Source organism: Halichoeres trimaculatus, unplaced genomic scaffold (assembly GCF_033239565.1).
Source record: "Halichoeres trimaculatus isolate MK-OKI-2021-1 unplaced genomic scaffold, fHalTri1.1 fHalTri1_scaffold_20, whole genome shotgun sequence".
Taxonomy (NCBI): Eukaryota; Metazoa; Chordata; class Actinopteri; order Labriformes; family Labridae; genus Halichoeres; species Halichoeres trimaculatus.
Genome location: NW_027437198.1, coordinates 17,542,388 through 17,564,725, shown reverse-complemented (window position 1 = coordinate 17,564,725; position 22,338 = coordinate 17,542,388). Strand labels below are relative to the sequence as shown.

At 39.9% G+C, this 22,338-nt stretch overlaps 1 protein-coding gene across 1 annotated transcript; it reads left to right on the top strand.

Moving 5' to 3' along the window:
- Nucleotides 1-3,705: 3,705 nt before the first annotated feature.
- LOC141809379 (hemicentin-1-like) lies at nucleotides 3,706-22,089 on the top strand. Its single transcript, XM_074696369.1, has 21 exons — nucleotides 3,706-3,889; nucleotides 4,888-5,163; nucleotides 5,236-5,562; nucleotides 5,793-6,014; nucleotides 6,103-6,330; nucleotides 6,433-6,696; nucleotides 9,706-9,966; nucleotides 10,063-10,221; nucleotides 10,615-10,830; nucleotides 11,016-11,258; nucleotides 11,475-11,676; nucleotides 13,700-13,740; nucleotides 14,696-14,974; nucleotides 15,054-15,368; nucleotides 15,517-15,780; nucleotides 16,040-16,188; nucleotides 19,682-19,940; nucleotides 20,492-20,758; nucleotides 20,843-21,175; nucleotides 21,262-21,516; nucleotides 21,603-22,089. Exons 1-21 carry the CDS (start codon nucleotides 3,832-3,834, stop codon nucleotides 21,608-21,610), a joined length of 4,626 nt encoding a protein of 1,541 aa, XP_074552470.1. The 5' UTR covers nucleotides 3,706-3,831; the 3' UTR covers nucleotides 21,611-22,089.
- The last annotated feature ends 249 nt before the right edge of the window (nucleotides 22,090-22,338 follow it).

The window sequence follows — 22,338 nt, the reverse complement described above, 5'->3', positions numbered from 1 at the left end:
AAAAAACCCACAAAACTTCAATCTGCTAACAGAGCGTCAGAGCGGTTGATTAATTTTACTATGACTGACCTGGAAAAACATTTGGTAACTGCAAACTAAAATAGGCTGGAAATTCTTGTGAAGCCCCATGACAAGGTTCCTTTTAATGATGTGACTGCAATAACACGGCAGGTTGATAACGTCACACAAAGTCAAACACACTTTTAAAGTTTGAGTTCAGCTTGGCAGCACTCTTTGTTTTCGGTTCCTCTGATACTGTTTCTATGAAAACAAACACCCTTTGTCAAAGAATGAGAGCAAAACTACTGGCAAATGACCAATAACCACTTATTAACGTTTAAAAAGCAATGTTTTGAGGCTGATGTGAGTGTGTGTGTTCACCTCCTGCAGTGACAGTGGTGAGCGAAGAGTAGTGCATGTTTTTTCTCTCTTCTTTTCTTGTGAATTGGGAGTGATTCACAGCATGACTGGAATCTTAATGCTTGTTGTTTTAACTAAAGCCTCCAGTTTGCCTCTCCAGGCCTCCCTCATTGCCTATCTTCCTCTCTCATCTCCTCCTGCTCCCAGCTGATAAACCGGTGGAATGACCTTTCACCCTGACAGGATTAAAAATGCCTTGCTGTGTGCAGCTGCGTATTCTCAGCACTCTCACTTCCCACATCTTCAAACGTCATTCTCTGCGGTTCTTCTGACTATCTCTAAGGGTCACACCAGCTCAGGGAGGATGAGATTCCACCGTCTGCTCTGTGCCCTCCTACTAAAGCATCCAGATTTGTTATGTGACATGGTAAAAGGTACATCCCCCACAAAGTCATTATCCTAGGGTGATTCATTATCAGCATCACTTCAGCTATTTCAACGAGGCATGAGGGGAAATGATCCTTATTTCAAGGAACTCATGTTCAGCATGTCCTGGAAAATCCTGAACTCCTGAAACCTTAAACAGTTAAAAACAGGATGTGACTAAAAGCTGTGTACTGTGGAAATTCCACAGTCATGTAACTTTCTTCCTGAAAACCAGAGATGCTGTAACAGGTATAAAAGATCAAATGGTTATCTCATAGAAAAGAAAGAAAGAAAGAGAATTGATATTAAACATTTTATCTTATAAATGAAAAATATATGTATCTATAACCTTTGAATGTCAGGAATATGATGATTTTGTTTAGTGTTGAATTTCTTTCTGTTCTTTTTGATACCTGAGACTCTGCTTAAAGCTTCTGGGTGAAACTTTCTCTTGCGTTGATTATGGCACCCCTAGTGGACAAAGCAGTACCCCTAAATTTTGATAATCTGGTGCCAGCACTCATTTAGAGTCCATCTACCAACTTTTCCACAGGCAAGAGCCAAGTCATTACATCACATAAAACTTACAAAACGAATATACTTATTAATCTTTTGTTTTCCATTGAAATGCATGTGAAATGAAAAAAATGGGCTCAGCTTTTGGTTGGAATGTGGTCTTTTACATGCCAACACAAGTTCAAAACCAAGAAGTGTCTGACTTTTGCAGTACACCCAAATGCCTCGCATCATAAAGAGGGTACGGGTTCACATCACTTCTCCTCAGGGGCACGCCCCCTCTCAGTCATACTGAGTGTGGTAGTAAACACAGCGAGACTGGGAAAAATGTGGAATAAGACATGGAATAAAGGCTGTTGGACTTGTTGTGTTTGTCTTGAGAGCCTACATGTAACTATGGCTGAATTGTTTACATGTGAACTCAGCTGTTACGACCTGTAGCATGTCAATGCTAACTGGTGTAAGGCCTGATGTCTTCCCACAAGGTGAGGGGAAAGAGGTGAGGACGGCGTGCTGGTTCTCAGGTGTGAGCTAAGAAGTGACGACATGGACCTGTCCTTCCATCCATCGTTATTGGGAACAATATCTATCTCTAATAAGATGGACGAGCTAGCTGTGCTAACCCAGCAACAGAGGAATACCAGAGGGCAGAGTAGCATCATGCTATTCACAGACATGTCTAATGGAGCCAACACCAGACACCAACGCCACATTGGAAGAGCTTCATAAGCCTCAGTTTAGGTTAGTTAACAATTATGTCAAGCACAAGGTTTATAATCACACAAATGAAGACAAAAAAGGTTTCAGTTATGAAAACTATAGCCAAATGAAATATGCTAAAATTTAGAGCTTTGGTAATTTAAGGTATAATTTTAAAACACAGCATAAATTAATGTTAAGTGATACAAAATGGGAATCAGAAATCCAGCTATCATTGCCTGGAATGTTTCTGTAAATAGCAACACTCTTTTAGTGACCTGTCAAGAGAAAGCTCCGACGATTTGTTCGTTCAATCAGTCGTGCGAAAGCTCTTCCACATTTTTTGATACTGGTTTTAAGATGGTACTCAAACCAAAGCTGCTACTCATCTCCTGCTTTCTGCCACTCAGTGGGTGACTGGGCCTAATCGCTAGCTGTGACGTCACGTACATACCCTCTATTCTGACAGCTTATAGGATTACAGGAAACAGTAGGACCTGAATGCTATCAGGTTTTCAAGTTTCCCTGTCAAAGTAGAATGAAAACACTACCACTGTTTTGAAAAGAAGAAGAAAAGAAGTGTTAAAATGTGATTCCACCCTGGTGGCAGGAGGAGGAATAACAGCCTGAGTGAAACATGAGCCAGCAAACCCGCAGTGCACTAGCATCGCACTGTGGATTAAAAAACTTCAATACAAACATTTTCAGCATAGTTGCTAGCAGTCTTAACATCACTGTTAATTCCAGTCTCTTTCGTAACCAGTTGAAAACTCCACACACCAAACGTTAAGCCTAGTGTTATCACCTTATCGTGCTAAGCTTCAGGTTTCTCTTATGTCTCATTTTAATGATAACAGAAATCAAGCAGTCAATCATCAGCATTGTGGCAAAAAACACACTTATGTAAGACATGTCTCATTTCTGAAGGATGATTAATACAGGAAAACTACCAATAGTGTTGTTTATAAGTTCTCTCTCAAATATGAGAGCATGGAGCTGGTGGAGCTGCAAACACTCAGCCTCAATCTGTCTAGGGTGTGTGGGTGTTAATCTATGCACTGGTGACCTTAACAAGTGTGGGCAAAATGGAGCCTTGCATTCAAAACATTTTTTGACAGCTTGGCAGGCTGGAGAAAGGAAGGAGACAGATAAAAATCACTGACATTGAATTTGTTCCTTCTGTATCTTTGTTTGATTTCTAGAAATCACACAGTGCTTTATGTAAGATATGGGGTGTAACCAGAAGTTAAGTCTGTAATGAAATGCCTTGATCATTAAAAAGATAGGTCAAGCCAGCATAAGATGTGGGTCAGTGAAGGAGTCATTTTAGAAAAGTCATTCAAATAAATAAATGAAAGAAGAGTCTACAGTGAACTTGAAAAGGAAAGTTACTTTCTTTTTTCCTGATTTGCTCCTGAAACATCTATACAATGGCGGATATTTATGTATTTCCTGGAAAATATGGAATATAATTATTTTTTGATGTGAAACTGCTGGTTGTAAAGAAGCGCTAACATTTAACTCCTCCATATTACAATCAAGTCTTAAGTTTGTTTGTTCAAAAGTTCTGTCATAAAGAGTTAAATATCAGACTGTGCAGAAATATCCCACACAAAAGGAAGTGCATGTGTGGGAGAAAGAGAGAAAGAGAGTGGAGGGACGGGCTTGGAAAGCGTGTGTACCAGTGTGTTGGCTGTACCTCCCTCGTTCCTCTCCTCTGAATGCAAGTCTTTGCTTTCTCTCGGATCAGGACAGCGGGACAGTCACAGAGCAGAGCTGGGATAAGACACAGAGGAGACATTGTACTAATCAGATGAGTAAACAAATCAAATGATTGAGAGCGCGTCCTTTATTCCACTCTTTGTGGGGGTTTTCCTCAGTGTGGCAGGTAGGTGCTTCTCACTTTCTAATTATTTTTTATCTATCTTTTTTATCGTAATCTTTCATTTAAATCATGTCAGTCATGAAAGTTGTATTTTTTTGTTTCTCAAAGGATGGAAATAGAATTAAAATAAAATCTACTTTGAATACACAGATTAGAGAAGGTGAATTAGCTCTAGCTTTTTGAAGCGGACATATGTTTCTCTTTAAGGTTAAATAGTGGAAAGTAAAACTTTCAGATGGCTTTTACAGGTGCAGAACTTTGTTTTAACCAGAAGAGAGCAGTACAGCATGATCAGCAAAGAGACAAAAAGCTTCTTTTTTTTTAGCTTAGACAATTTTTTTAAGATAATACTCTATTAGTGAGCCCTGCATGGTCATAATTTCTAAACTTCATGTGGACTTGCTATTCTTAAAATTCTGATGTGTCTGATCACTCTGCTTTTTAAATGTGACATGTAATTTTTTAAATTTTACCTTGATTTCTTCATTTCTTGAAGTGTCAAATCACAGGGATCATTTGAATGAAAACCACACATTTGAAAGACTATTTAGTACACATTACTCTCTTTCCCCAGAAGATGATTATCACTTCATATTTCACTTTCACTACCTTTGTTAGAGTGAGGTGTTAAGTGACAGACTCTTATGGGAGGATCAGTTCAGGAAAGGACTCATGGTAGCACGTGGAAGGAAAAGTGGTTGTAGCAGTTCTTTAAATCAGTGAACAACATGTTCTCGTCACTGTGCATTGATAAGCTCTGGTTCCTGTGTATACATGGTGTGTAGCACAGTTTGGTTAATCCTGGAGAAATACTTTTTATGATTTCCACCAACATAACTTCTCTTGATTCCCTTTAACTAGGATTCAGTGCATCACCACATAAAGTAGTAACACACTCAAACCCATGTGGGAGGCTGTTGTTGCTCATCCTCGGAAGGACAGCTGTAATTAAATGTTTGTATTGTAGCACTAACCCATGCTGCTGCACTCCCACGCTGTAGGTGCAGATTCCTCCTGTCCCCTGGAGTTGAGCCCTCCCAGTGTCGTGGTGAGATATGGAGACCCAGTCTCAGTTAACTGCAGCACATCAGAGACCCTGTTTGAAGGCATTGGCTGGGAGGCGACGGATGGAGCCTGGAGTTTACAACCGGTCAAACACCTTACCTGGAGTATAGACAGTTTGACGGACTGGTCTGTTTCTTCCAAATGCTTCATCACTCCACATGACAACAGTACGACTGAACAGTGCTCCCAAACCCTGGAAATAGTTGTTTACAGTGAGTCTTTTTATTTTCCTATACACAGATTCATACCTCGACTGAATCTAACAACATCTCCTTTTTCACCAGCATTCCCTGACATCATCAGTATCAGCTCCGACAGTATCTGGGATGGTCGAGTGAAAGAATTTCAGGAATATGACTTCAGATGTGACATCCCCAATGTCGCACCTGTTCAAAATCTCACGGTGAAGTGGTACAAAGGAGATGAACTTCTTAAGACACAGACCTTTAAAAATCCAAGTAAAGAACCAGTGGACCAGTCATCTGTCCTCAGCTTTAATGCATCAAGACAAGACGAGGGTGTCTCCTTCAGATGCGAGGCCCATTTAGACCTGGGCTCAGAGGATCTGAAACTTAATGTGTCCTCAGACAAGTACAACATCACAGTTCGCTGTAAGTATGAGCCAAGCAAGAATAAACGTGTGCATTTTAATACTGTGCTAAGATAAATCCTTCAAGCTCATTTTACACAGCACAACTTTTCATTATCTTGGTGTGAAATTTAATCACATTTAAAAGGTGATAACGCAAATATTTAAGTTGATTCTTGTACCCATATTGTGTAATTGATGGTCTTTATTCATTTCTTTTTTTGTGGTTTCTTTTTTTGATTGCTTTTTAAGATGGTCCAGAGCTGCATTGTTCTGCTGGGGGGTTTTTGGAAGGGGACTCGTTAGAAGAGAAATGTCAGGTGACAGGAAATCCCACCCCTTTGGCCAAATGGACAAAAGACGGGGAGCCAGTAGACCCAGCCATCCGTCTGAGCCGAGAGGACTCAGGACTGTATGTAGTTGAAGCTGAGGGTGCTTCTGCTCTCAATAAGGAAGTCGAAGTTCTTGTCTTTTGTGAGTTCCTGATCGTCATTTTTTATAAATCTGTACTTCATGATACTAGCTTTATATCACATTATACTATATTATATTTTGCTCTCAGATGGACCAGAACTATCATGTCCAGGCCCTTACACCGTGCTGGAGTACTCCCCTCACAACGTTTCCTGCACTGTTAAGGGCTTCCCTAAACCTGAGATCCTCTGGTTCAAAGATGAGGAGGAGGTGGACCTTCCAGATAACTTAACAAGAAGAGATGCAGGACAGTACATTGTCACCGCTTCAAACATACTCTCAAGTGTCAATGTGTCGTTGGATATTACTGTGCTATGTGAGTTATTTTCAAGAAGTTTCTCATACCTCTCATTCAGTATGTTACAAACTTGGATTTGATTTTCCTCTGACTCACATTGTTCGATTTGTTGCCTCACAGACCCTCCGTCACCGATAGTTGAGCTTGAAGACTCTGAAGTTGATGTTGGATCTACAGTGTGGCTCAAGTGCTCCTCAACAGGCAACCCACGACCCAACTATTACTGGGATTATTACCGTACTGACAACGTGGAGGAGAAATATGAAGATGGAGTTTCCTATCTGCTCATCCATAACTCTACTACATACAACATGGGACTTTACAAGTGTCACGCCTGGAATGGCATGGGACGTGTCTCCGAAACAGCCAGAGTCACTGTGAAAGGTAAGGTGAAAATAACTATGATGGAGAAAAAAGTCAACCTATTACATTATTATAACATCATCATGATGAGCATGATAGTATTAAAAACTCTGGGCAAAATGAAACAGCTACCTATTTGTTTTGGGTTTCATCATGAAGCCCCAAGTATGGCATTAATTCTGGGCCAGAAGTGATTGGAATTCATGCCATGGATTTAATATTTTGACCTTGATAAGTAACCCAAAGATATTTTCTATTCAGCATTCACTTGGTTCTTATAGCCTTAAAGCTGATTGCATCACAATGAGCATTTTCCTTCAAAGGACAAGGTGACTGTAAGTTTTTGTTGCACTGAGAATTGCTAGAAATGCTCTGCCACAGCCTTACAGGCACAGTGGCTGTATTCCTTCAATTATTGGGCATTTACTTTGTTGGTAGTAGCACTTGTACAAGAAAACACCTTCAAAACAAGGTTATAGATCTGACGCCACAGTGGGGGTCAGTGGGGATCAGTGGGGATCAACCCCTATATTCCCACAGCTCAATGTTCCCACAGCTCAGTGTTCCCACATTTCTGGGACATTTTCAGAATTAGGGCTTGTGTTGTACTACTTTTCCCTTCAATTGAATCCCTATCCTCCCACAAGATTTTTAGGAAGCACTTTGTAGTAAATGAATTAATGAATGAGACTTTTTCAGTCACTAGCCGCAGAAAATGTCACAATCATAATCAGTACAAGAAAAAATAAAATAGAATGTTTTCACATGTTGTAATCAACTTGAGCTCGGCCATGTTGGAGGCACATCTCACAACAGAATGGAACTAAGCTTGCAGCTTTAAAGGATTGTTGTTGCACAAAATGGTAATATACTGCTGCGTTTTTTGCTGCATCAATTGGTCAGACTGAGAAAAAAAACATTTCATTTTTGACAACCAAAAATGATCACAGATCGGGTGAGGGATGCAAACAATTGTCTGAAGAACGGGGAACATTGTGGTTAGCAAAGCTCCATCAGGATTTCTAAGGCAATAATCTGCATTAATCACAACATTTGAGTTTGTTCACAGCATTTCCTGTCAGGTTGGTCATGTTCTCTGCCCATAGCATCTTAAAATCTCACTCTAGTAAAAGTAAAAGTATTATGATAGAATATAACTTTGATTAAGAGGTAACTCGCAGTAATAGTACATTAGTAAAATTCAGGATCTTTCGGGGGGCTTTTTTTAAAGCCTCTCCTAAAAGAACATCATTTATTCCGAGGACCTCTTTTTCCATGAAAATTATAATACTAACTTCTTTGTGTTCATACCTTTGGGTAGATGATGATACGGATGCTAACTCCCGAATAGGTCTCTCCCGCGTATTGGACGTAATTTTTCGAAATATATCTCTTTTTCTTGCTGACCGGGTCCTTCATAAAGAGTTCTACTGTGCTCCGTGCGTTTTTGCACACTTTCTGGCGAATAAGACATCTTAAAATAATATTTTACAGCGCACTCTTATCTCTGACCATTCAATATTTACGTTCGTGCACCTCCAATGCCGCCGCACATCCGGGTAATTACCCAAATCGTGACGTCAGTGCAATCGGAGAAGGTTTGGGCTGAAGAAGAGCATAATAATTACGTTTCTTTAACTCAGACAAACAAAACCACATTTTGGATAAAATATGGGAACTGTGGGAACATAGGGAATAATTTTGGGGGGGGAAAAAATCATAGAAATGTGGGAACATAGAGGTGTGAAAACGTTGTGCTGTGGCAACACAGGTACACTTCCAGTCAGTCCCTAGTTTTGGCAGCCGAAAAAGTGTAACTCAAAAAAATCAGGCTACACAACTCATTGTTTGATCCTGAATTTATCTTTTATTATCTAAGCCCCAAAGACCACATTTTCTTTTTTTGTCGTTTCCTCTTAGTCTGTGAGTTCTAAAGCTAAAAGCTTAATTAAGATAAGCAGGCTGTTTTATATCTCCTTTATAATTTATGGTTATGCTGCTGGTTATGACAGGCGAAGACGCTTTTGTCTAGTAACGAAACTACAGGCCTGTGCTGTCCATACCCTTCTGAAGCTAACTTGAACAGCAAGTTTAGAGACATTTATAGACACAGTGGGCGCGAATGCCTCGCGCGTGCGTGTGTTTCCATGTTGGGTGAAGGAGGGAGGGGGGTGGCATGTTCAGTTTCCTCTCCGTGGATGTAGAGGTAGGAACTCTACAGTGCCTGGAGCCGTAGCTTAGCTTAGCTTTCTCCTTAAAACGTCAACAATTCGCTGTTTCGCCCAATTCCGCTGAGGGAAGCCGACACAAAACTTTGGACTCGCTCAGTGAAATAGAAGACGCTGTTGGAAAAACCTCGAAGCTTTTTTTAAATGGATGAAAGACACTTCCTTCGTCTTCTATCAGTCTATATAACTTTAGAGCTGCTGCGGCTTTCTAACGGGACAGGACTGAGTAAGTTGTGCCACTCTGAGCCGGTTATCATTGTTTCCTGCATGTTTGGAAAATCATGGATTTCTAAAGAAGAAAAAGCTGTTTTTTCTTTCAATCCATTAATGTAGGCTGCTGAGTTATGATGTGTTACAAAAAAAAAAACCAATGTATGTTCAAAAAGTAGTGAGGAGGGGATTATTCCATGTTTTATTCAGATATTGAAAAGGGAAATTGAATCTGTGAGTTGAGGAATTAGTGACAACATGGCACAAGGTATGACTGAATATAGGAAAGAATGTTTTTGTAAACATTGAATGATAAGACTATCTTGCTGACTTTCTGCATGAATGTGAAAACTCTTGCTAAGATATGAGTTTAAAGTGTAAATCTGAACACAAAGACTGGTGGGCAGTAAGTGCAGACTTCTTTAAGGGAGGGGTACATCCTTCCTGAGCCCTTCCTCTTGCTTCCTGAGACATAGCTTTTGTTCAACAGTATTTCACTCCACCACTGGAGGAGGAAATGTTGTGATAAGCTAATGGATATGTGGAGACTTGGACTGCAATAACAATTTCACCCCCTCTCTACTTTCCACAGGTGCCAAGCAAGAATGCCCTATTGAAATAACTCCAGACGGGATGGTGATACAATACCAGGAGGGGAGCAAGAACACAACATGCAAGCCAACAACCAACTCCAGCAACGTCAAAGAAATATACTGGCAAGACCAGCAGGGCTTGAAGACAAACACAAGCTGGACTGTTGACACCCACAAAGACTGGGACCTCAGACCTGTGTGTATTGGGAATTTTCAGGGCATAGGATGGTGCCAAAAACATTTAAAGTTCACTCTTTACAGTACGTCTTCAATTTTTTCTTATTTGTACTCTCACAATATTTTCTTTCTTTAGTTTCTGAGCTCTGTTTTTTCATTCTTTACAATCATGTCACCAGGAACACCAGACAGTGTCTCCATCCACACGGTTGGTAATTTAAGCTCAGTGGTGGAGGGCAAAGAATTCCAGCTGCAGTGCGATATTACCAACATTGCTCCTGCACGAAACCTGGCTGTGCGATGGTATAGAGGGAATGAAACCATCAAGCCACTCAAAGGTGGGAGTTGTTTAGTACACAAGTCCAACGTTACATTTGATATCAAGAAATCTCCAAACCCCTTTGGCTCCTTTCATAGTGCTAAAGATCAGAAAATGCAGCTTATATTTTTTAGTTTCGGCACAGATATTGTTACTAACAAGTATGTCATCATCACAGAAATGTACTACGGACTGATAAAAGACACAACATTTAAGACATGTTACTCATTCTCATCAACAAGTTAAAAGTGCTTAATGTGCTAGCCAGTGTGTAAACATTTACAGAGCAGAGTGAAAAGCAAAGGTTGCTCCCCTGTCATCACCCTTAGTGTTAAGATTGAACAACAACAGGAAGTACTATATTATACACAACCTACGTTTTCATCAGTTCCTGTTTATCACTCTTCAACAGGCTCAACGCGAGTGACCGGCTGCCTCGAGAACAACACAACCTGTGACATCAGTGTCACCCAGTCCCCGCTGAATGTGTCGTCTATCATCAGCGTCACTCTGAACCGAACGCACAATGGAGCAGAGCTCAGATGTGAGGCTGAGTTGGACCTTGGACCTAAAGGGCCTCAGCCAATGCCCAGCATGACTTCCAGCACCCTCAACATCACTGTTTACTGTAAGATCACATTTTCAATCGACTTAAGATTATGTGATTATGGAAAAGCTATGGCTGTCATATTATCAGAGACATTATTAATTCAATAATAAGATTAAATCAGGAATATTTTGTTTTCTGAATAAGAAAGTCTAATCACCCATACTTTGACCTCACGCTGCTCTGTTTGTAAACCTTCTCAACAGATAAGCCGGTGATCAATACCACGAAACTTGCAAAGAGAGTCCCAGTGTTCAGCGGTTATCCAGAGGATCTGGTTTGTGAGGCAGATGGTCACCCACCTCCGAGTATTATGTGGCACTACAGCACAGACAAAGTGCCCCATGTGTTGGAAAACAAGTTAACCGTGTCTGAGGCAGGCTTCTACAACTGCACCGCAACCAATGTAGTGGACTCCATCTCCTATGAGGTTGAAGTGATATTAAAAGGTAACAGCACTTTTTATTGGAACACTACTCTTTATTGCTTCGAAGACAATGTGCAGGCCTTGAAAGATCTTTTTTTCTAGAAGTACAGTGCTCCCCCTCAGGGAGACCAGAACTCTGGCAGACAGTAGATTCATATTCCAGTTAAACTTCTTATCGCCTTTTAATTCAAATGCTTTTCCTTAATGCTAATTATTATGTTGTCTTGTTTCATTGTAGAGGACTACCTTCCCCTCATAGCTGGATTTGTGGCTGTCACAGTCATTGCCATCTCAGTCGTATTCGTCTTCTTCTACTCAATCTACTACAAGAACACCAAAATGCGACGCTACAGTCTCAAAAATCCCAAACTTAGTGTCCACAATGGCAATGTAGCACACAACGGATGGGACCTGCAGTTTCCTATGACCACGCTGTCATAGCAGAGAAGAGGGAGCCAATCACTCTGAGTGAGCTGCATCTTGCTGCCAACAGCAACTACAGTGTTTATAAACCCTGAATGCTACTCAGCCAGCTCATTCATTGGACATCTGTTAGACATCACGCATCCTGACATGTTTTGCCACTTATCTTTTTTTTCCCTTAATGTTGAGTGAGTTTTTGTAAAGCTGAGCATTCAAAGCTTGAGATTTCAGACTAACTACTGGATTTAACCTGTTTTCACTGGATAGAAAGAAGATGAGGAACAAAAGAAATCAACCCCAACTTAAAAGAAAAGCTGGCAACTGTTTTGATGTTTGTTAATCAGCTCAAAGGGAGTTTGTCTTTTGATGTCATTTTTAAATTCACTGTAACTGAGATATTCATCAGTTATTACTTTACAGACAAACCCAGTGGTCACCCTGAGGCTGCTGTGATATTATCAGTCACACTGGCGGAAGTGCACTATTTTCTCTTCCTCTGCTGATCAGTCTCTGAAAGTGTGATACTGAATCTGTGAAAATGACACCAGCTTTGCCAAACGTGTGGACATTTTTGCTTCACATTCTTTCCACTGAGCCCAATGTTCCTGCTCTATTCTTTGTAAGACACTCTGCACTTGTTTTAGAGTTTGTAGCCTCCTTTATGCCTGGCCTTTTGCAGTGCCATTCTGTGCCAGGATTTGGCCTAATGGGGTCTCACTGTTGTGTACCAAAGTTCTTTGCTTTTGTATGAATGACTGCAGGCATTTTGCCTATTAGATCTGTATATTCAGGAGTATATTTTGTGTAAATGCAAAGGCTATTTATTTATATAAAAAACTGTAATGATTGATCTATTTAGTATGGAAAATGGACTGCAGACATGTTTTTTAAACATTGGAAATGTATAGAGGACTTTGAGAATGGGAGATCCTTCCCCGCGTATTGGCACATGAGACCATTGAAACACATTTGTGAATATGGCTGTAAATATTTTTTTGTGTTAAACTGTATTTCGGTAATAAAAGTGTGGGTTTTCAAACTTTTTGTTTTGTTATTGAGACCTTATATATCAGCTTGTTTCTATCTGATGTGCATACAAGGCTGGCCAGAATTAGCAATAATACAACAATCTATGAAATGGCAGTCTTTACAGCTTTAATTTAAAAGTGGACATAAACTCGAGCAACAGCGGCCTAGATATTGAGCTGTGTAATTAACGTTTGATCTATAGAAACAAATAAAAAAAAACGGGTTTATTAGTGAGTGGACTCCTTATAATAGAGAAAATTCACTCTAAACTTTTTTTTTTTTTTTTTTTTTTTTAGAATTTTATGTTATTTATAGGCGTAAGCAGCCGGTAGAGGGTGCTATGCACCATCTCGTACTGCGCTCTTTGTGCTGCCTTTCGGTGCTGTTGGAAATCCTGTACAGGTATAACTCAAGACCCACAACTCTCCTTCACAGAGGGTGTGGGAGGTTGTCTGTATGTTGATTTATCACTGCCGGGATAATCTTTGGGGTATTTGGGAGTAAAGGATAAACGAACAGACTCTGCTTTAAGATGATTTTTCTTTTGAATGCTGTATTTCAGGAGTATGCGCTGTCTAACCCAAACGAGACATCGTTGGCTGCTTCCCAACTTCTACCACTTACCTCAATCTTAACGCAAGCCATACAAGTAGCTCTTTCCGGTCACAGTGTTGTGAAAAAAATGGATACAGCAACCGATACGTATGTCTTACTGTATTCGTTTAAGCAACACTTACAGTAGCCCAGCCCCTGAGTTGGTCATTAGCTGAGCTTGCCTGACGCGGTACACACTAACATCTGCCCGACGTGCTTGTGAAATGAGGGGAGTTTCCGAGGAACATCCCAATGCAGCACATGGATAGGTTTACTAACTGTTTGGGACTTTCTTTTGAAAGAGAAAGGAGACACTCGGCAACGAAGGACACGGATTTGGAAATAAGTTTGTCACCTGAACTGTTTTAGCTTTTCCTGGTGTAAAAGTGTGACTTAGTTGCACACCTTTGAAATCAGTATGTGGTTCCTTATGGTCATCGGCTTGTTTGCATGCTCAGGTAACGTCTACTCCTTTACTTTAATTTAATGTTTGCCTGCCTGTGTGTTACATGTTGGTTTCATTATCGTGTCGGCTGGAGCATGGACGCTGCAGTACAATACTCTGTGGCCTACGCCCATTGTTTAACTACTTTCTTTGACCTAACACCATAGACTAGGGAAGAGTGAGTGAATATCACAAGCCAACTCTTTTACTTAGGTTGTCCTCCAGGGTACAAATAAATAGACATATACATTTAAAACAAATAATCTATTTCATTTTTTCCATAACTAAAAAAAGTGTTTTGGGGAGAAATAGCCATGAAAATAGGACTTAACCAAAACGTGTAATTATATCTCAATTTATTTTAGGTTAGGGGGAAGTTGAGCAAGTCATTGGGTAAATTGGGGTAAATGAACCATCTGATTTTTTGTTTTAAAGTTGAGCAATATTTGAGAAGTATAATCTAAAAACAGTGATTTAATCATTCACTACCCCTTTCTGTAAAATGATTATTTTTTTAATCAAGCCCCCCCAAAGGAAAAAAAAAAAGAAGTTAAATATTTAAAATTCCCACCCTTGACATCAGCTGCTGCTCTCCTCCCCTCTTCCTGTCGCTCCAAGTTTTTTTTTTAGCTTCTTGACAAATAGCTTTCCTAAAATGTTTAAAAATAAACCAGGTGTTTACTCTGGAATAAAGTTTTATGCTTCAGAGTTCCCAGTCAAGATAAGAAAACAATCAACACACAACTGAATAATATGCAGTCAATGAAAAGTAAGTTTTTCTTACTTAAGTGCTGCTGGTTTTAAAGTCATTGCTTGTCAGCAAGTTGAAAGAAGAAGGGTTTCATATGCTAAATAATAGCGCAAATGGTATTTGAAACTCTAAACCATGGAAAAATTGTTCATCTGCACCAGAGCTGTTTGGTAAATTACTTGTTCTGCAGTTTGTAAGATCCACTTTACACTTTCAGGACAGCCTGTGAGTTCCTCCTGTCCAGTTGAGATGGATCCACAGGCGGCTGTGGTGAGATTTGGAGATCCTTTCTTTGCCAAATGCACATCATTGTCCAACCAGACAGAGGGAATGGGCTGGGAGACTCCTTTAGGATCCACTCCACTCACATTGGGGGTCACTTCTGTGGACTTAAAAATTGACTCAGTCACACAATGGTTCTTAGACCCAAAATGCTACATCAATATGCACGGTGATGATAATCAGTGCTTGAAAGTACTGCCAGTCACAGTCTACCGTAAGTACATGTCAATGTTATCTGATAAAGCTAATCTGGAACTTTTCTAGGTTTTTAAAGCTTTTTTTTTTCTTTACAGAAATACCAAGTGTCTCCATTTCTGAGTTCAGATACCCAATGGAATCTGACCAGAGTTATAGGATACGATGTGACATTGTCAATGTTGCTCCAGTGAGAAACCTCATTGTGCGTTGGTACATTAATGATAAAGAAGAGTCCACTGAAGAGTTTAAAGAGCAAACAGAAACTCCTGTCAACAAGTCATCTGTCCTAAAGCTGACAGCTCATAGAGACCACGATGGAGCTCGGATCTCTTGTAAGCCAAAGCTGGACTTCGGGCCATCAGAAACATCACCCAAAATAGCCCCGGCGTCTGTGCAAGCTGTGGTACTGTGTAAGTTTTTAATGCCATCTTTGTGAAACAATAACAGTCTGCTGATAGCATGAGAACATAAGTTGCTCTTTAACCTTTTTCATTGTGTTTTAAATATCTTCTCTGTTTCCTTTCTGTGTATGTCTGTATTTAATATGCAAAACCCTAGACCCGCCTTCTTTCATGGATCCTGCAAATGAGACACATGAAATTCCAGCTGGTAGAGAGCTGAATCTGAACTGCACAGCGACAGGAAACCCTTCACCAAAATACAGCTGGCATTCCCCACAACAAATACAACAGGGGAACAAGATTCAAAATGAGGACCAACCCATTTTGACTTCACCCTTTGAGGCTCCTGGGACATACAAATGCACCGCCTCCAACACCCAGGGCACCATGACGAAGTTCTTCACTGTAACTGAAGCAAAAAGTAAGATGTCTTTACATTTTTCTTCATGCTAGATTTTACTTGATGTATTGCCGTGTGTCATTCAGTGATTCATCATGCTGTTGTTCTCCATCAGGTAGTCATCCTGGAACCACTGCTGGGATTTTAGTGGCTGTATTCTTTGTTATAATCTTTTTTCTTGGATGTGTTGTTTATCACAAGCAGAAGAAACCTCCTGTTTAAAGACCAGAGCAGGTGAACTGAGAGAGAATTTAACAAAAAAAACTCCCTCCTCCCACAGGGGACCGCACAACCTTTGCAGCCTTGATTGGAGGATTTGTGTCCCTGGGAGTCCTGATTGTTGTTGCCGGTCTTTTTTTCGTGAAACCTGACGGCACATTTGCTTTCAACAAAAGCAGCTATCTCAAAGGAAAACCAACATCTGGACCTGTATGAAACTGATGTTTTTTTTATTACTGAACTTTGCATGGCTTTTTTGTGCTTGGAGAAACAAAAACTAGTGACTTTTTTTTAAAGCTCAGGGGCATGATCTTATCTGCATGCTCATTTGCTGAACTTGGATGAGCATCGGGTGGCGCTTGGTTGTTAGTGCTTTAAATGTCTTGCCTTATAGGCTGTTTTTAAAAAACCTACATGAAACCAAAGTCTATTAACAATAACACTTTACATGCACAGAGGAAATGTGTTTTTCTCATCTGAAGTTGTTTCTCTGTGACAGTGAACCTGACTGCAGCTGGGTCTCTTTGGTGCATGTGATCATATTAACTGCATTGAATCATGTTACAACCTCTGAATGCCGAACTCTCTTTCTTGAATGAGTTTTAAGCTTCTTTGAGCTTTACTTTGATTGTTTTTATTTTATGTCCTGCATATTAACTACTTGATGTGTAAATTTTCAACATTGTACCCACTTACAGCAGGATTATGTTGTGAACAACACAGAGTCCTGATAAATATTTCTTCAGTATCAAAGTGACAAAATGATGATGTGAGGATTTTGTAGACATCAGTTGGAATGAAAGACTGTATCACAATCCCTAAACAGGACTGGGGTTAAACATACTGTATTCAACCCATGAGTCAATACTCTAATAAGATCATACTGGGTTGGGACCATTCTCTTTATAGTGGTTCAAACACCATGTCTGTTTCTTAAGAATTGTTTTTATTAACTGTAGCAGCATTACATCGATGTAGTGTCACAATGAGACAAAATGAGTCCATTTCAGAGGAAATGGCGTCGCCAGAACTGCTAGACAAGAAAAAGGTCAAAACAAAACAAAACAAACTTCACTGTCTCAGTGTGTCTTGTTATGTGCTTGAGGTGAGTGCAACCTTACTGATGACTGTGTCCTAAAATGAAAAAGCCACACCCTGATCTCTTGACTGCATGTACGACTTGTGGACAGGTTGTTTGTGGGAAACAGCTTTCACTCTTTGTTCTGCTTACAGAAACTACAGACTGCACTTTATTTCAGACACTGATGGACCTCATAGTTGTGTAGAGCAATAATCAACTCAATGAACTCATGGCTAGTTTATGTTTTAATAATAATGATAATAATGATGATGATAATAATAATAATAATAATAATAATAATAATAATAATAATAATAATAATACATTTGATTGAAAAGTGCTTTTTAAAACACCCAAACTGCAGTAGAGTGTTGTGTTTAAGCTAAGAAAATGCATAGGTTGGTAAATTCAGAGTACAGCTCAGCTGATTAATCAAACTTCTCTTTGTCTTTCATGAGTAGCAGACTAACAGGTGAATGGCGGTACTTAACATGTTCTAGAAATTTGATATTAATCCAGGAAGTTTCAGACTTTACTAAGATTTTTACACTACACCTTTTCTGCTGTGTGAAATCTACACCAGCACAACTATAGGCCATAGTCCTGTCACTGAACCAGCAATAGAGGTACTGCTATGTAAAACAATGCTACTGTTCTCCTTATTGCTCTGCACTACCATAACCACACCATCCCTTGAAAAAACAATATTGCACTGTCATGAGGTCCAGTGTGACAGTAAATAGACACTGTGATGTCAAAGCTTAGTCAGAGTGCTGTGGTGAAATCTATGCAAAATGAAGAGCAAGTCGCAGCATGCGAGACAAAATCTATTTTTATACCTGAAACTGTGCAGAAGCTTTATACAAATTAAAGCCACTTGATTGATCCATCTATGGAAGCCATTTACCCCTGAACTGACACAGTAACAAACTCATTCGGTACATTTTTAATAAAATGTTTCAATAAATAAAACTGATAAAGTGAAAACATCATCACTTAAGCATTTGGGTACATTGTTGAAATGAAGGTGTGTTTATGTGATTCATTTTTTGTATAGGCAAACATTTCTCGTGTGTCATGCTCTGTAAAATACTTGTGTAAAAAAAAACAACTTTTGTTACGTGTTTATGTTGTGTACCAGTACAGCTCAGAATGTATAAATATGTTTACACTGACAACCCAAATTCTCCAATTTCTGAGATGTATCAACACTTTTATATGATAAAAAAATAGTTTTTTATTGAAATAACCAGACAATGAGCCACTAAAGCATGTTAGAATTTGATTTTGTCAAGAATACTTATCATCGTTTGTAGTCCATTGCTGTGAAATGAATTAAAAGAGGTAAAATGTGAGATAAAATAACAAAAACGGTTTTGTGCCTTAGTAGCTTGTTTGTATACATCATCTGTTCAATTAGTGCAGATTCTCTATCATCCCTAGGCAGAATACTGATTGAGGCAAAGTCAGACCAATGTCTTTCATGACTGTTTTGTTTCACTGCCAACTTTTGTCTCCACCACTCCTCCCCTTCTCCCTCCCTCATTCAATGTAGCCTACATGATACCGTGCCGAGACTGCCATACTAATAAGTACTCAACAAACTCAATGTAAAGGAGAGCATCTGTTAGCCTTCCTATGGCTGCTAACATAAACTGTTTAAAATCACACCTCTTATGGTCAGTCTGTCATTTCCAGGAAATTTTTCTACCAGACTGCACTGTTTGTTTATGATCTTACTGAGTTACTATAACAACCTGGCAAAGCAAATATCCGGCTAAGCTCGATTTGTCATTGAGTCGGAAAAAAAAAAGTGTTATTGAAGTCACCAAAGCCTAACATATTTCTCAAGAGTAGTTGAAGGAGCAGAATATTAAAAGTACAGTGAGCATGTACTGCAATCTGTAATACAAGATTCCCAGCTGGACTCTCCAGAAATCCACCAAAAGCTTCTGATTACTTGTTCACTTTTGCTGCAGTTGTGTCAGAGTGGATACACTGTGTAGCATTCTGGTCACAGTGTGAGTCTAAAAAGCTTAACGCTGCACAACCACAACACTCCTGCCTGCTGGGATTCACAAAAGCATAGAGTTCAGGAGCAATAGGAGACGAGCATGCAGGCAAAAGTGAAAACAGGCTTTTGTTCCCAGGCAGTCATGGCTTGACGGGGAGATAAAAGTCCTGAATCAAAAGTGAAACATGTCATGTGAGTGTATGGAATGTAGAGATTACGATAAAGGTACACTTAAACACATATATATGCCAGTTTGTATCTATCTATAAAAATAAAATATACTACAAGAAAGTATATATTTTCAGTGGTATTGAGGAGCTGTGAGAATTAGACTTCAGATGCATGTCTGATGCCAGATTGGGCTGATAAGAATTAATGCCAAAATACAATTACTTTCAAATGCATTAAATGTTATCATAATTTTTAAACTGTTTAACCTTTAAAGCTTAAATTTGTCATCCACATTTTTCCTCAAACTACAACACCTAAGATGCTAAACGTGAGAAACTTGCGCCACAAAATTTCCACTTTGCCCTGTGCTATGGCATTATATGCATTGTTGCTAATCAGATAACAGGCCTCTAATTTCCTGCTAAGTCTTAAACCAGTGCAGTGAAAAGGATTGGACCGTGTTTTTCACAGGCCTGCCACCTGTTAAATTTCCCTCTCTCCCCTCTCCCCCCCACTCCCCCAAAGTCAGCTGGGTTTGGAGGGGGCCCTTTTGTCCCAACATTGTTCCCTCCAGAGTTGCCAAGTTTGTTCAAGTTGGAGATTTCTTTCCCTCGCCACTTTATCGACGAATCGGTACAGAAAGTATGGAGACTACATTTCTTTCGTGCATTGTGGCGTTCTGCGTGTTTTACTCAGGTAAGATATATTTGGCGACATGTTATTTTCTTGCACTTTGTTGGATTATAGATATTATTTCTGGAAGTAGGCTGCTCGTCTGCGAATAACTGAGAAGATGAAAGGCAACGTCGCATCTGCTCACAGTTTTACCCAGCGTAATGTAAATGTTTAGAGATTATTTTCATGCTTTAGTTGTATCCTAAAAGTATGGCTAGCTTCAACTGATTTATAAACATGCTAACCAAATAATAGTTATAACACGCTTTAGGAGAAATTCCTTGCACAATTCGGACAGTCTGACGCATGTGGTCTGTATTAAAGATACTGTCAGCTCACAATTACGCGTTTAGATGAATCAACTTTGACGCACGACCAGTTTAATGGTGCCTTAGTCTTTATTATAGCAGGCCCAGAAACATCCCACTGTGTCTGATGTGTAACTTCCCTGTATGTGTTGCAACAGGGTTACATAATAGGTACATATAGCCTACTTACATATACTAAAGCGCAAGAAGTAGACAGAAGGTGGTGATGACATTATTGATCATTACTTGATCTGCCTGTCTCAGTGTCAGGTGAAGGTTGCTCCCTCATCATCAAGCCCTCCAGGGTGGTAGTGGGCTTCGGGGAGCCAGTGTCAGTCACATGCGAAGCTGCTCGTCCAGTCCGTGTCCTTGGCTGGGAATCCGCCATCAGTGCCACACACACTCAGCAGGACTTGTCTGTCCAGTGGAAGGTGGACAGCCTCATTGACTGGATAGAGGAGCCCATCTGCTATGGGGTGTTTTTCACGGCCCCAAGGCAGTGTGAGGAGAAACTTAACCTTGTTCTTTACAGTAAGTCCAATTTTAGTTTTTAAAATGGATCGCTCTGATAAACTTGTTTCAGTCATGACATGAGCTTTGTGTCTATTTCTACAGAAACCCCAGACAGCGTCTCCATCAGGCCTGCAAACCACACTGGTCCCATGGTGGAAGGGAAAGAGTACCAGCTGCTCTGTGAGGTTCAGAACATTGCGCCAGTTCAGTACCTTACTCTGAGGTGGTACCGAGGGCAGACTGAGGTTTACAACCACTCCTTCTCTGACCTCACATCTTCCTCACCTGTCCAAGTGTCCTCTATCCTCCTGATCACACCCACAAAAGATGAGAATGGGGTGCAGTACAGGTGTGTGGCTGAGCTAGAACTTGGGCCAGAGGGACCAAAACCACCCCCTACTGTGACCTCAGAGCCTCTGAATGCATCTGTATACTGTAAGTCTAACAGATGAAGATTTATTAAAGAGCTCTTATCAGTTTGACATGTTAATGTTTAATAGCTGTGATTTTTTTTCCTGTAGTTTCTCCTGCATTCCTTAGTCCTGAGTCAGAAGTTTTGGACCTTAAAGAGGGGACTGAATTGACCTTAAACTGCACTGCCACAGGAAACCCTGCACCTGTGTACAGCTGGCAGTTCCCTCATCCTATACAAGGCAGTACAGAGAATGAAGCAGTTCTAACCTCCTCCTCACTGACCCCAGGGACCTACACCTGCACTGCCTCCAACAGGCTGGAGAAGAAGAGCAAGCAGTTCATCATCAAGGCTATGACCAAAGGTAGAAATGAGCCGTGAGGTGCACATTTTCCTCTGTTGTCTCCATACAGTGTACATTAATCAGCATCTTCTTCTGCTTTCACTCAGGTGTTTGAAAAAAGAGCTCTTGAGAGGGGATCTGAAGACCACGTTGGATATTCAATTCGACCAAGGAGACTTCAATGCTCCAGCTCAGAGAACACAGATGAGTGTGCATTCATGGCTCAAACAATATTTATGAAGAGATAGAACATATAAAAAAGCATCAGGCATCGATAAGTATCCTTAAAATGAAAGCTCTCAGTAAATTGTGTGATAACTCCCATCAATGTTTTAACTTGAAAGTGGTCTGTGAGAGAGAGAGGAGGTTGTTGTCTACTTTTTATGCCTTCCCTTTGAAACCCTATCTAATTTATACTTTTGTGGGACTAACTTTTGTATTAACAAAATCATCATTTAACAAATATGTACCCTATTTTAAAAATGTAGCCAGACTTTACAAAGTTATTATTATATTAACATATCAGTATTACTGCTATTTGTATAATGAATGTTAAGGATCAACAGGTCACTGCTGTAAATATGAAGTTTCTCAATTGCCTTTCTTTATGAATAAAGTGAAATCAAAAAGATTGCTCCGCGTGTGATTTTTTTCTATTACTTTTTTGAGTGTGTGTTAGTTTTGTGTAACTTCTGGATGTGACCGGTAAAGTTGCTCATTTTTAAGTAGTTTAAAAACCTAAGTGCTGACAGTTTGAAGGAACCATTTTTTTTAATCTTATATGTATTTTTTTTAGCAGGGGTTCGAAATTAAACACGGAATATGGGCCTAATGAACAGCCAT